This window comes from Mastacembelus armatus, chromosome 1 (genome assembly GCF_900324485.2).
Source record: "Mastacembelus armatus chromosome 1, fMasArm1.2, whole genome shotgun sequence".
NCBI lineage: Eukaryota > Metazoa > Chordata > Actinopteri > Synbranchiformes > Mastacembelidae > Mastacembelus > Mastacembelus armatus.
The window spans coordinates 9,052,702-9,065,459 of record NC_046633.1 but is presented as its reverse complement, the minus strand read 5'-3'; the positions used below and the strand labels follow the sequence as shown (position 1 = coordinate 9,065,459).

At 37.3% G+C, this 12,758-nt stretch overlaps 1 protein-coding gene across 1 annotated transcript; it reads right to left on the bottom strand.

Moving 5' to 3' along the window:
• Positions 1 to 5,670: 5,670 nt before the first annotated feature.
• cnga1a (cyclic nucleotide gated channel subunit alpha 1a) lies at positions 5,671 to 9,595 on the bottom strand. Its single transcript, XM_026303493.1, has 8 exons — positions 9,223 to 9,595; positions 9,056 to 9,118; positions 8,904 to 8,951; positions 8,680 to 8,808; positions 8,489 to 8,593; positions 8,075 to 8,181; positions 6,889 to 7,499; positions 5,671 to 6,786 (listed from the first exon to the last, which is right to left on the bottom strand). Exons 1-8 carry the CDS (start codon positions 9,345 to 9,347, stop codon positions 5,893 to 5,895), a joined length of 2,082 nt encoding a protein of 693 aa, XP_026159278.1. The 5' UTR covers positions 9,348 to 9,595; the 3' UTR covers positions 5,671 to 5,892.
• Positions 9,596 to 12,758: the final 3,163 nt, after the last annotated feature.

Sequence of the window (12,758 nt, the reverse complement as noted above, 5' to 3'; positions counted from 1 at the left end):
GCAGTATGCAATTGCAGTCTATAGTCCTGACTCATGGTAGCGTATGCATTATAACTCATGGTAGCGTATGCATTATACTGAAGCACCACACAGCAAGGCCACTGGGTTGCAATAGAGTTGCTCCATGTCACACTTCATAAACTTCATCTCAAGGTATTGGTATTTGCAGAGAGATGTGGATACATAAGAGGCCGCTAAAGATAACCAAACAAATGAAGTTGAAGTCTATTAATATCACACTCTTATCTTAAACATGAAGATATTTTTTCACAATGCCCTGTACTGCAGTGTACAAGTATTTGCAAGTAATCCATATGGTTCTGTGGTGCTAATTAAGAAATCATTGAATCATTACAAGATGTTAGAATGATTGGTTTGTAGTGATTCAACAGGGGAGTTTATGTTAGGCCCAAACTAGATAAATCAAATTAGTTTCTGTTCTGCTTTGCAATCCTGCATTTTAATGCTGATTGAAATGCATTTCTGACAGTCAAAATTTTACAGTTCTGTCCCCAAGGATATTTAAATACTGTCAAAAGAATTACGATGGAGACTAGTTGAAAGTTTAATAATAAACTGTGTGCAATGGATGAAAATAGAGCATATACTGTATATTCAGGGATTTTGTTCAATTGAATGCGTGGATATTCATATAGATATGAATATTGTCACTTTATATTAATGTTAGGTGTATTGCATTTCTTTCAAATGGTAACTGAGAGAAACATTTATTTAAAGACATCGGTAAAAGTAATAATAAAAGTAGAGCCAATAATTTAACTGAAAAAGGGAAAACAATCTCAGAGTTGGTTCAGTCTGTGTACAGACTATGCAGTATACAGTATGTGTCTGCATATATGCAAATACATGCTGAATTATTAAGCATGCTCTTTATTGCATGTTGTTGAAGCAGCAGATGGTTTTACATTGATAGTTGTGGGATGTGTGTCTCACTGCTGCTTTGTTATCTGTGAGCTGCATAGGAGAGGCTTCAATGACATTAGGTAATTACATTTTTGACATAGATATTCGTTTTCCAGATGTCTCTTAAAGCAAATTTCTTGCGAAAAAAGTAGGACAGCAGTTCTATAGCTTCAGCTGCAACGTTCTCGTCAGCTCTTTCCATAGCTGCCTCTGTGACTTGTGTCAGGGCTCGGGGCAATTTTCTTTGATCAATTTGAAATGTAACCAGGGAAAGCAATTTATTTGCTAATGAAAGAGCATTGCTTCTCCCTTATTTCCTAATTAATCCTTACCTCAGACATTAATAGTTGAACATTACATTCTGAAGAAGAATATCATGTGAGAGCTTTACTTTTGCTTATTGTACTCTAGTTTTTGTGTGCGAAGCGAGATTGACTCACAACAGGCCGTCACAAATCGATTAAAGGTTATCACAGGGCATGTTTGTTCGGCTAAAACATTTTGACACAAATTCTATTCAACAAAATATAGCCTCCCATGAGCATTAAGGTAATCTACATGCAGATGAACAGAGATTTTGTTGCCCTAAAGGTAAATGCACTAAAGGCAAGAATGAGGACCAAGCGCTTGGTCCTTAGTCTTGGTGTGTGAATAAAAAAAAAAAATCCCTTCATTGCAATTATCTGTGAATATAGGACTCTTGCTCTACATGCAGCATTAGTGCTGTATGACCTGTAAGACCTGGGTCAGCAGTGTGTTAGCAGCTTTTGTCAATACAGCTCCATTAAATGAATGGCATTAGTGAAGCTTACAAATGAAAATAGAAACTGCCTCTTGCAACACATGAGATGTCAAATTGTCCTGCCTCCAAGACAAATGTTAATCAGTGGCTGTGAGATACTGTATTATAGCAATCCTCAGTAGAATGGGAATATTTTAAAGCATTATTATTATATTTTATATTTCTTATATATATATATATATATATATATATATATATATATATATATATATATATATATATATATATATATATATATATATATATATATCTTAAATTTTTAAATAAGTATTGCTGATTATTTTTACTTAATCCCCTGCTGTTGTGAATAGATAGCAGAGCACCAAATGTATATATAATCCTTTGCAAATGGTCTAAAACTACAGTTCCCTGCTAGAATTGGTTTATCAATTATTAAAAATAAAATTATAGGCCTATATGAGTGACATTTTTTGAAAGAGGGCTGGGGCTGAAGGCCTCAGACAGATGGTCAGAAAATACTGAAAGACATGAGATATGTTGATAATAAAAGATCTAGAACAACCTTATCCTGTAACACACTTACAAAATTCAGCTGCACATAATGTTTTACTGCTGGAATTCAGGTCTTCTCTGTAACTAAAATAAACCCCTTTTGCTTTACTTTTGATGAATGTTGTGCTAATATTGTTCAATACAATGAATCCTCTCTGGCTTAGATTCCCACAGAGAAAAATCTCCTCTGGGAAATCAGTCTTATAGGTAGCAATTTCCCCAAGATAAATGACATGTGCTCCATCACTCCACTGTGCGTGGTCTGACAAAACATTTTCAGTGGCCATCAGAATTGAGTTCATGACAACACAAAATTAATATTTACATAATCTAGGGTGTGCAGTTTCAAATAAATTCTGAAGAAAGAAATCCTGTTGCAAACATACTGTTACTTAAAAAACATACTAAACACATCTGTGGACCTCAACACATAATTAAAAAAAAACTTTAATACATTGTATTGCTATGAAAATAAGAGTAAAGACCCTGGAGGAAATGAATCACAACACTAATGCAGGAAAATAAATAAACACAAAGTATACAACGAGCACAAAGGGCATGAAAACTGAGTACACAGAACAGATGTTACAGACAATCAGGCAAAGAAACAAAAGAATCCAGGTAGCATATATACTGAGGGAAGTGATGAGTGAAGTGGAGACAGGTGTGGTGGGTGTCAGGACTGGATAACAAGCAAATGAGTGGCAGGTGTGCAAGGCAGAGCTGGAGGGAAAATCAGGGGACAACTGCAGACTGGGTGGGGAATGGCAGTCTGTACAAAAGTCCAGAAAGTCCATTGTTCTTTAAGGATTTCAGCATTTCTAACATTTTGAGTAAGAGCTACACAATTTGCACCTAGACAAGTTACAACAAACTAGTGCAAAAACAATTACATAATAATTCATAACTGACAGAAAGAAAACTGATTGTAAACCGTTGTGATAATTATTTTTTAAACATTTTGTAGTACTGTAAATTCTTTGAATTTTACATGTAAAATAGGCTAATACATTTTGGAGATGCTACAGTACAATAGGTATGTTGGACACTTTCTCATTGTTTTGTAATCTAATAAATGATTCATTTCATCCACAATTAATTAGATTAAGTTTTCGTATCTGACATCATATGTCACATACAATAATACATTCATCCATCCATTAGCTACCACTTACCCTTCAGGGTCATCAGGGGCCTGGAGCCAATCCCAGCTGACATTGGGTGAAGGGCTGGGTACACCCTGGACAGGTCACCAGTCATGACACATTGAGACAGACGAACGCTCACACTCTCATGCACATCCACAGGCAATTTCAAATCACCAATTAGCCAAACCACAAACTGCATGTCTTTGGACTGTGGGAAAAAGCTGGTGTAACCAGAGAGAAGCCACGCAGAGAACATGTAAACTCCATACAGAAAAGCTCCAGGTGGAATGGGATTCAAACCTAGAACCTCCTTGCTGTGATGTGACAGTATTAACCACATTAACACCATTCTGCTACAATAATACAATTTACCATAAAATCGAATTTGACGTGTCTGATTTATAAAATAAAACTTTTAATGCTAAACTGCTGCAGTACAGTTTGCCGTCAATGTCTCTTGTTTACATTCTTCTATTCCCAGAATGAACAACATCGTCAAATATAAATCAGAGGACAGAAATTTACATAGACATGCACCTTCAAGAATGCCAACAAAATTGTCACCATCTCTGCCTGATTCACTCAGCCATGCCGGTTTTCCCAAATTGGTTGTTTTTCTTCTGGGTTTGTCTTGACTAGATTAAAGCATGAGAGCTTGTAAATGTGACTCTGTTGGTGTCATCTAGTCATCACAGACACAAAAGATGATCAATAGACACATGCTTGCCCAGTTGCACACTTATTATTATTAGAGGAGAGAGAAAGTGTGCGACATGTTTTTTCTTCTCTCGGATGTCAGGCTTTGAACATAAACTGTTCAGTGCTGTTGAATGTCAGATGGTAATGTATGTTCATATGAATGACAGATGAGTGAGGAAGATTTATGAGCAATTTAAGTGAAAATAGACTTTTCTAAAGTTCTTTTCTAAGCAAATTAAAGCAAATGTCCCATGGTTTATCACTCTCCACTCATTAAACCTCTGCCTTGAGGTACAAACACGTTTCAGTTTAAGACTTCATACATTTTATTTTGCTACCTCAGAGCATTGGAGCACAATACCAAGATACTAAACCACCATGTGATCTTGAGCTTTTTGTTTTGTTTTGTTTTGTTTTGTTAATAAATGGACGTAGAATTTTTGTTAGAGTTTAGACATTACCCACTTCTGGTTTCACTTGAGTGGAAAACAACCCTATTAAGAAGTCACTTCAGCCACAATAATGAAATAATTTCAAATAGTAAGTTTCACTGTTGTAGTAATGAAACAGGAAATATGCTTTAAAGTGCTGTTCACTGTCCCATAGTGAAGAGCAGTTTTGTTTTTTATCAACACAAAAGATTCATTGCTACAAAATAAAGCAGAAAGGTGGCTTGTAGTAGATATCATTGCTGACATTTGTTTAACATTCTGTCAACATTCTGTCAAACTACGCTCAGTGTTCCCTTAAAAAATGAGATGTGATGGCAACAGCAGCCTCTTGCAAACACAAGTTTGACGTCCAAGACAAATAACTCCAAAATATTTATATAAAAGTTTGCAGCAATTTTTTTTTTTTTTTTTGTTTTACTTCCACAGCATCTATCATCTCATGACCTCTGAGATTTGTCTTGTGACCCTTGAAGTGACAAGGTCTAACACATCTGTGATGTGGTGCTCAGAAAAAATTGAGGTTTCACAATATTTTTCTTTTCAACAAAATATTTTTTGTCTTTGGTTAAGCTGCTCAAGACTCATAATCACGCTAAGGCCATAACTTTCCTGTAAAAATGGATCACAAAGTCAATAAATACAGTTTGACTGCTGTGACAGTCTATACCCATTTTTCAGGGCTCTGAAGTGGTTGCCAGTAAATCTGAAAACTGCTTTCAGTAATACATTTTTGCTACATATACAGTACCTCCAGATGCTCTTAGACACAGTCAAACTCGGACAATGAGGAAATTTGAGGTAAAGACCTTCCTGTTAGCTGCTGCCTAATCAAACTTTTATTCACAATCTTGCTTTGCTGTTTACTAAAATTTACTGACTGTATTTGTCTTACTTTTTAATTTATGCAGTTTGTAAAACCCTTTGCACTTTGATACTGTGTATAAAATGCACTACAGAAATAAATGGTGACTTTTAATACATACTACAGAGCTATGGTATGAAATGTAATTACTTGTAAATCCTTGCTGTTTAATATCCTCATGTGGACAATAATGTTTAATGCAGGGATGGGATTAGCAGTACATTTCTTGCATTTGACTTTGATTAGCTAGTCATTAAAATCCCAATTAATAGAGCAACTGAAGTTGACATTTCATTTAAATCCAGTAATAAAAATCTTGTGGTAAAAATGCTACTGAGAAACTTTTTTTTTTTTTTTACAGGAGCTATTGGTTTAGCATTTATCTTCTTCTGTAGTTTCCTCATTTTTTTCTACTTTTCTTTTTCCTATTCACCCATTCCATATTCTGCATCCTCAGTTTTTTCCTCTTCCCTGTTTTTATTCAATTTCTGCTTAATCTTCCTTTATCTCCACACTTTTTTCCTCTTCTACCTTTTTCTTACCGTCACCTTCCGTTATTTCCTCTTTTTCTTCTTGCCTTTTCTCCTCATCCACTTCTTTTTCTTCTTTTTTCACCTCTCCTTCCTCCTCATCCTTATCTTCTACCTCCTCCCTTGTTAGTCGCTCCAGAGTTTTAATGCGGTCTCTCAGGGCTATATCACTGTTGTTGTAATTTCCCAAAATCTTCTTGAGCTTGGTCTGCATCATCTCCATTGTATTGTACAATTTGTTGACCTTATCCTCTAGCTCCTGGGTTTCAGGCATAATATTAGCTGGGTCCAGCTCTATCAGGCCGTCTTTCATCAGAATCTCCCGGCCTTTGTCCTCAAGCATGCTTTTCGCATCCGGATACTCTGTCAGTGACTCCATTAGGTCATCCTTAGATAGGCAGAAGAGGTCTGAATATCCAATGCTACGGATGTTGGCTGTCCGCCTGTTCCCTGCTTTGCTGCCTTTAATATTAAGGATACTGATCTCACCAAAATAGCTTCCACTTCCCAGCACAACAAACTGGGTGACACCATCATCAGCAACAACTGCAAGCTTTCCATCTTTGATAATATACATCTCACGGCCAATATCTCCCTTCTTGCAGATGTAGTCTCCGGGGCTAAACACCTGCGGCCGTAGCTTGAGGACCAGTTCAATCAACAGGCCTTCTTCACAGTCCGCAAAAATACGAACTTTCTTCAGTGTCTCCATGTGGACCTGAATGGCAAGTTCAGCTTTTAACTTGTCAGGAAGATATCTTAACACCTCACTTTCATTCTGTGCCTTGCCGTTATTCCACAGATAATCAAACCACTTGATGACTCGCTGTTCAAGTTCTTTGCTGACCTTTCGAACCTATTAATGAAAAGAAAACAAGACTATTAAAAATATAATCAAAGAACAGATAACTTTGTCTTGCTCCAAATGTTAAATAGAAAAATAAAGAGGGCCATCTACCTGCATGTACTGCTTGATATTGTCAATTCGGGCCTGAAACTGAGCTTGGACAGCATTCATGTTGGAGATCATGGTGGCGATGTTACCAACAATGGTGGCAAAGATCAAGACGCCTACTAAAAAGTCAATCACATGGAAGAAAAACTCAGAGTCTAGGGCAGGTGGTGGTGTTTCTCCAATGGTAGTCAGTGTTAATGTAGACCAGTAGAGGCTAAATGCATATTTCCTCATGGGCTGCCCAAATTCAGGCTCCTCAGGATTATCCAGAGCTGGGTAAACCCAGTCGTCAGCCCCAAAACCAATAGATTTGGAGAAAGAGAAATAGAAACAGGCATTCCAGTGAATGATAATGAGGATGTACATGATCAAGTTTGCGATGCGGAAGATGTTGGGGTAGTTAGTTTTAGTTTCCGTTCTCGTGAAGAACTCCATCATGCGGCCGATTCTCAGTAGCTTGTTAATGCGGATCTCTGGGTAACTGAGGCCAAAGTAGAAATAGAGGACGTCTGTGGGGAGCATGGAGAGAACATCAAGCTGAAATTGGAAGCTGTTGACGTAACGATCCCGGAGCAGTTTCTCATCCTTTACCATCAGACCTTGCTCAAGGTAACCTGCATTTAAAACAGTACAAAGTTTATAGACACAGCATGTACAGTATGAAATTTGTCTTTTGTAAATTAAAATAAAACACAAAGAGAATGGTTGGAATTAAATGACTATTTATATTGTATCAGTGTTAGAATAAGTAATCAGTACACCCTGTTATTATTATAATCATCCCTGACTGCACACAGATAATTGCCATTCAAACTGAAATGTTTAGGCACCCTTTAGAAACAGTTGGCTGCATAAGTAATGATTTAGGGATCTGATAGGAAGAAAATGTCCCATTGTAATTAGTCTTTAATTTATTTTTTGCTGATGATTCCTTATTTAACTTCAGTAAAGGGATAGTAACACAAAAGGAAATTTTAAATTGATTGCAAATTCTCAGCCTTTTATTTGCTTCTGCTCAGCTTTATGTTGTGTATTTTTGTTATGGCTACTGCCCCCATAAACATTTAAATCATGTCAAGAGTCAAGTGTTTCATGTGCAGGCTAGGAGTGTATGTGAAAAACTGATTACAAAAAGCTTATAGATTTTCCAAGGCTTTCAGCAGATTGAAACCGGTGCCTGTTTTTTCACCTGTTCTGGTCCTGACAAGCATATCGGCTAGGTAGATTACGTCCGAGGTGAAGTCCAAAATAATCCAGTAAATGATGTAGTTGTGTTGCAGCTCCTCGAAGCAAGCCCTGTTTGCACAAGAAGAAGGTCACTGAGTGTGTTTTGTGAATGAATCATGTAATGCTCCCTCACCGCTACATCCAATGTGCTATTGATGCAGCTAATGTGATGCTAAGATCACAAATGCAATGAGGGAACGGGCCATCGGCTTTTGAAAGACCATGGCTGCTTCAACAGTCAACCCAAAGCTAATTATCTAATTATTTATAACGATTTAATATGGACTAGGATGTAAGTAGCCCTTAAAGGAGTCTAGAGGAATCATATGAACATTTGCAGTGTAAAAAAAAAGAATTGCTGATTTGTAGAAGTCACCTGGCTATGATCATGGTCCAGTTGTACATGACTGGTAGTGTGATGATGAACAGCCAGTTGTAATACAAATTCCCAGCAGGATTAATGACAAACAGTTCTTTGGGCCTATTAAAACACAAAAAGAAAGTGTAGATAAAAACTCTGAAAGTATACAAGTATATTGAAAAAGTTGCTCTAAATCATGTACTTACTTATCTTTGTCCTTTTCATTTTCCTTCTCCTTCTCCTTTTCCTTCTCCTTTTCCTTCTCTTTTTCCTTTTCCTTTTCTTTCTGTTTTTCTTTTGCCTCCTTTTCTTCTTTTTCCTTCTCCTCCTTCTTTCTGTAATGTGAAATAACACATTGGAGAAAACAGAATCAGCGTCCTTTTATAGCATATCACTACAAGGTTTGAAATATTGAAGTCATTGCACTTACTTTTCCTTCTTCTCTTTCTTCTCCTTTTTTCTTTTTTTCTTTTTCTCCCTGGACATTAAGTAATTACCACAAGTATACACGTTTTATTGAAACGACTTTTACGGGACAAAACAGTTTTAAAAAAGCTTCACTTATTGCATTGTGCTACTTACTCCTTATTGTTGTTATTGTTATTCGCATTTCGCTGACAGTGAAGATTTGACTGAGGCACACTTCTGAAATAAATGCAGCACATTACAGGAACAGTTAAATAACTTGTCTTGTGGATGTTTTGCGTGGCCTCTGTTTGCATTAAACATGCCTTTAAGGTTCTGCTTACATGTCGTCCTCACTATGGTCTTCACTGTCGCTGGTAAGTTGTAGTGAGGTGTGAGGTGACACAGTGAGGAGGGGAAGGGCGGTCATAGCGGCAGATATGGAGTGTACCCTGCAGATGTAAACCATAAGTGGAAAGTTTGTGCAAGGGTGACAGCTTTGGGCATGACCATAGTCAAATACATCCTGGAATGATCTGTTCCAAGTGGCCTGCTTATTACTCCATATACACTTGATTTGGCAGACCAGTACACTTGAGTGCAGTCCAATCCTATCTGATCCTAATATTCTGAACCAATCATGTGCTGTATGTAAATATAGAGGGGACAAGAAAATAGAGATGCCACAGAATAGTGCAGTCCAGTACACCACCTCTTTTAACTATGACCTCAATCAGGTTAATGATTTTTATCTGCATCAGACCTATTGTAATATTCCTCAATACACTTTGTGTGACAAATACAGGTGCATGGAAAGGAAGCTTCAAAGTTAAGTGAAGGTCAAGCATTAACAAACCAGTAGATCCAGTATAACCACTATTGTGCAAAGCAATGAAGCATAATTCATTCAGTTAAATATATCATACCTTTTCCACTTAAAGTAACGTGAAGTCCATTTTCCCTTGATCCTTGTGTAGGTTTTAGATCTGGAAGCTGAGCACTCCCAGTGGCAGCAAATTTATTATATCAATCATAGGATGATATTAAAATAACAGCAATATACAGCCAGACAACTGACATCTATAAGCACTGAGTCCAATAATAGAGTCTGAGTGACCCTGATAAGGATTTGTGGATTAGAGTTGGTTGAGAAGAGGAGAGGCAATGTCATTCATCCCTCTTATTTGCACACTCCAGCAGGAGATGAGATATGTGCAAGTGAAGTTTAAACAAACCTCATTTAGTCTGAAAAACATTTTATGTTGACACCTTTTCATTTGCGACATTTCATTTTGATCATTTGGGAACAAAGAAGATTTAGTCTGCTGCTGTGCACACACACACACAAACACACACACTAGTATTACTAGCATCCGTAGCCCTGACCTTAACATAATTCTTCATAATTCTAACCTTAACCCTAAAACCAAGTTTTAACCCACAAGCAGGAGTCTGAAAACATGAGGACCAACCAAAATATCCTCACATGGCCAGTTGGATTATGCTCAAAATGGTCCTCACAAAAATAGAAGTATAGGTACACACACAGACACACTGACATAGCTTACTCAGTCAGCACTCTCAGCCATATCCAGCACTGATCCCATTACATTGTGCTGGGCATTACAGATTTCAGATCAGAGGGATCCAGTTCCTTTTATAAGTATAAGAATCATAAGAGTGAAATTAAAATCTGAACCTCTGTCAGTGTTGTGTCCTAAGAATGGGAGGTCCTCCTCCATGGGGAACTACAAACACACTGTGGTTCACTGGCTCTCCCTGTTGGCAGACGTAGTGTTTGCAGTTTTATGACAATAATCATTCAGCTTATACTTAGAACAGAACAGAAAAGTATCCCTGGGTGTGAAATGCATTTTATTTCATACGAATGTTTTTTGTTGTGTGTGTTGTCATAATGGGAGCAGACTTTCACAACAATTCCTTGCAGTGACTGCATGTTTCAAATGCCATGTTTTTTATGGCATGTGTGCATTGTTTGAGAGCATAAGCCTGTTTCATTAGAGACATTCTGAGTGTCACAGTAGAAAATAAACAGATGTAAATAATAAAATTAATGGTGACGCCACTGCATTTAACAGTGTCAGTATCCTGGTGTTACACTGACGTTGTTAGTAACACAGATACGTTTCTGGCTATAACAGCCACAAACATCTGCTGTAAAGAAAAAGCTACTAAGAGTGTTGTGAAACAGTGAAACACTGGAAAAAGGAAATAAATAAAGACAGAAAATAGATCAAGAAAAGCTTTAATTGGACTAAAAAACATTTTAAATGTTTTGCTTCACAAAAAGCAGTATAGGTTTTTTTTTTTTTTTTACTGTTATTTAGTTTTTTTTTCCTCCAGGCTTGTTTCAGAATACCACAGCCTTTTCATCTCTGTTGAGAGTAATAAGAGAAGCTAAATATAGTGCAGCAGGACCTGTTGCCACCCCATGTCAAACTCAACTGCCAGTGGGGGAGGTTACAGTCTCAGCGGCACCAGCGTGAACCACTATCACTGCTTCAACCACAGCTGGCTCAGCATCAACTATCTACACTTTTTTGACCTCCAGTACTTCATCGGATGTCAGCATTGCAGCAGAAGCAGCAGCTTTGGAGGCAGGATTCCCATCCTATGCACGGGAAATAGGAAGAAAAAGAAAGTGCTACACAACTTGTGAAAATGGCTATGAATTGTGTTTTCTGCATTTATTTAAAGTGTTTAGAAAGATTTTAAAATGTGACTCTTCTTAAGATAAAGCAGAAGCAAGGGCCACATTTGCACAAATACACAATCCTATAAACCATTGAACTGGAATGCATTGGGGAGCAACTATCTCATTCTAAACAGATGGAGATCTGCACATAAATTATTTCTATTAAGAATAAATAAACTATTCTGCTCAGTTTCATATAACGATGTTTACTCACCTCTGTCGCCTCCTCGGATGCATGTGCAACAGTCCTAGGTGCTTGGGGAGGGGGGACATCGGCTGGTCTGGCTGGTTCAACATTCACCTGCAGAAATAAAACACTTTTACCTCAAGCAGCACATTAAAGTGTAACAAATGACATGTTGCAGAGCTAAACTATATGTGTTCTTACCACTGCTGTGTTCAGGGGAATCACCCTGAACTAATACATTTCACTAATAAATAATACAGTACTAATGTCAGAGTTTAGTTTTCGTTTTTAATTACGAACTTACCAGAGCATCAGCAGCAGGGAGGAAGGGGTTTCTAATAATTCCCTAAAAAAAGAAAAACACAGGTTAAATACTTCTGATTAATGACAAACCGTCTGAACTGACAAACAGATGATTTATATGCATTTCTTTTCTTCTTTTGTTTAATATAGTGAATCCCCGGGTATACCTGCTGCTGGTACAGTCTGTACATCTCCATCCACTTCAGGGCTTCATTTGCATGTGCTGCAGCCTGCTGAAGAAATACCAGGCAGCTCTATACATGTACTGCAATTAAATCATTTAGATTCTTTGTTCTCTGTTAGCCATCTATCATCTGTCAGTGATATGACAAAAGTATAATTTGACAAGTCATGGCAGACAGATACAAAAACTTCATAGAAAAGCAAAAAAAAAAAGTAATCTTACCTTGTTGCTGTCACTCTCTGGAGCCTGCAAATTAAGAATGAGAAGTGATTAAACCTCAACGGCATAATGCAATGTCCTAAAGAGCAGTAGTGGTTAAATGTTTAAAATAGGATCACTTAAGAATCAAAAAATCATGAAAAATTTACAGGGACAGCCGAGGTAGTGACCAGCAGGCACATCATGAACACCAACAACCTCATCATGGCTCTTCCTAGACAAAAATCACAAAATATAAAAATGATTTAGCTGTGGTTACTTAAAAAAACTA

Bases quoted from the DNA above. Each gene is read 5' to 3' on its own strand.
- cnga1a (XM_026303493.1), bottom strand. From the start codon at position 9,347: ATGGTTTACATCTGCAGGGTACACTCCATATCTGCCGCTATGACCGCC. The intron at 8,809-8,903 runs GTAAGTGCAATG...TTCACATTACAG, and splicing joins AAGAAAGAGAAGAAGGAAAA to AAAGAAGGAGGAGAAGGAAA. The intron at 7,500-8,074 runs GTGAAAAAACAG...TTTTAAATGCAG, and splicing joins GCTTGTCAGGACCAGAACAG to GTTACCTTGAGCAAGGTCTG.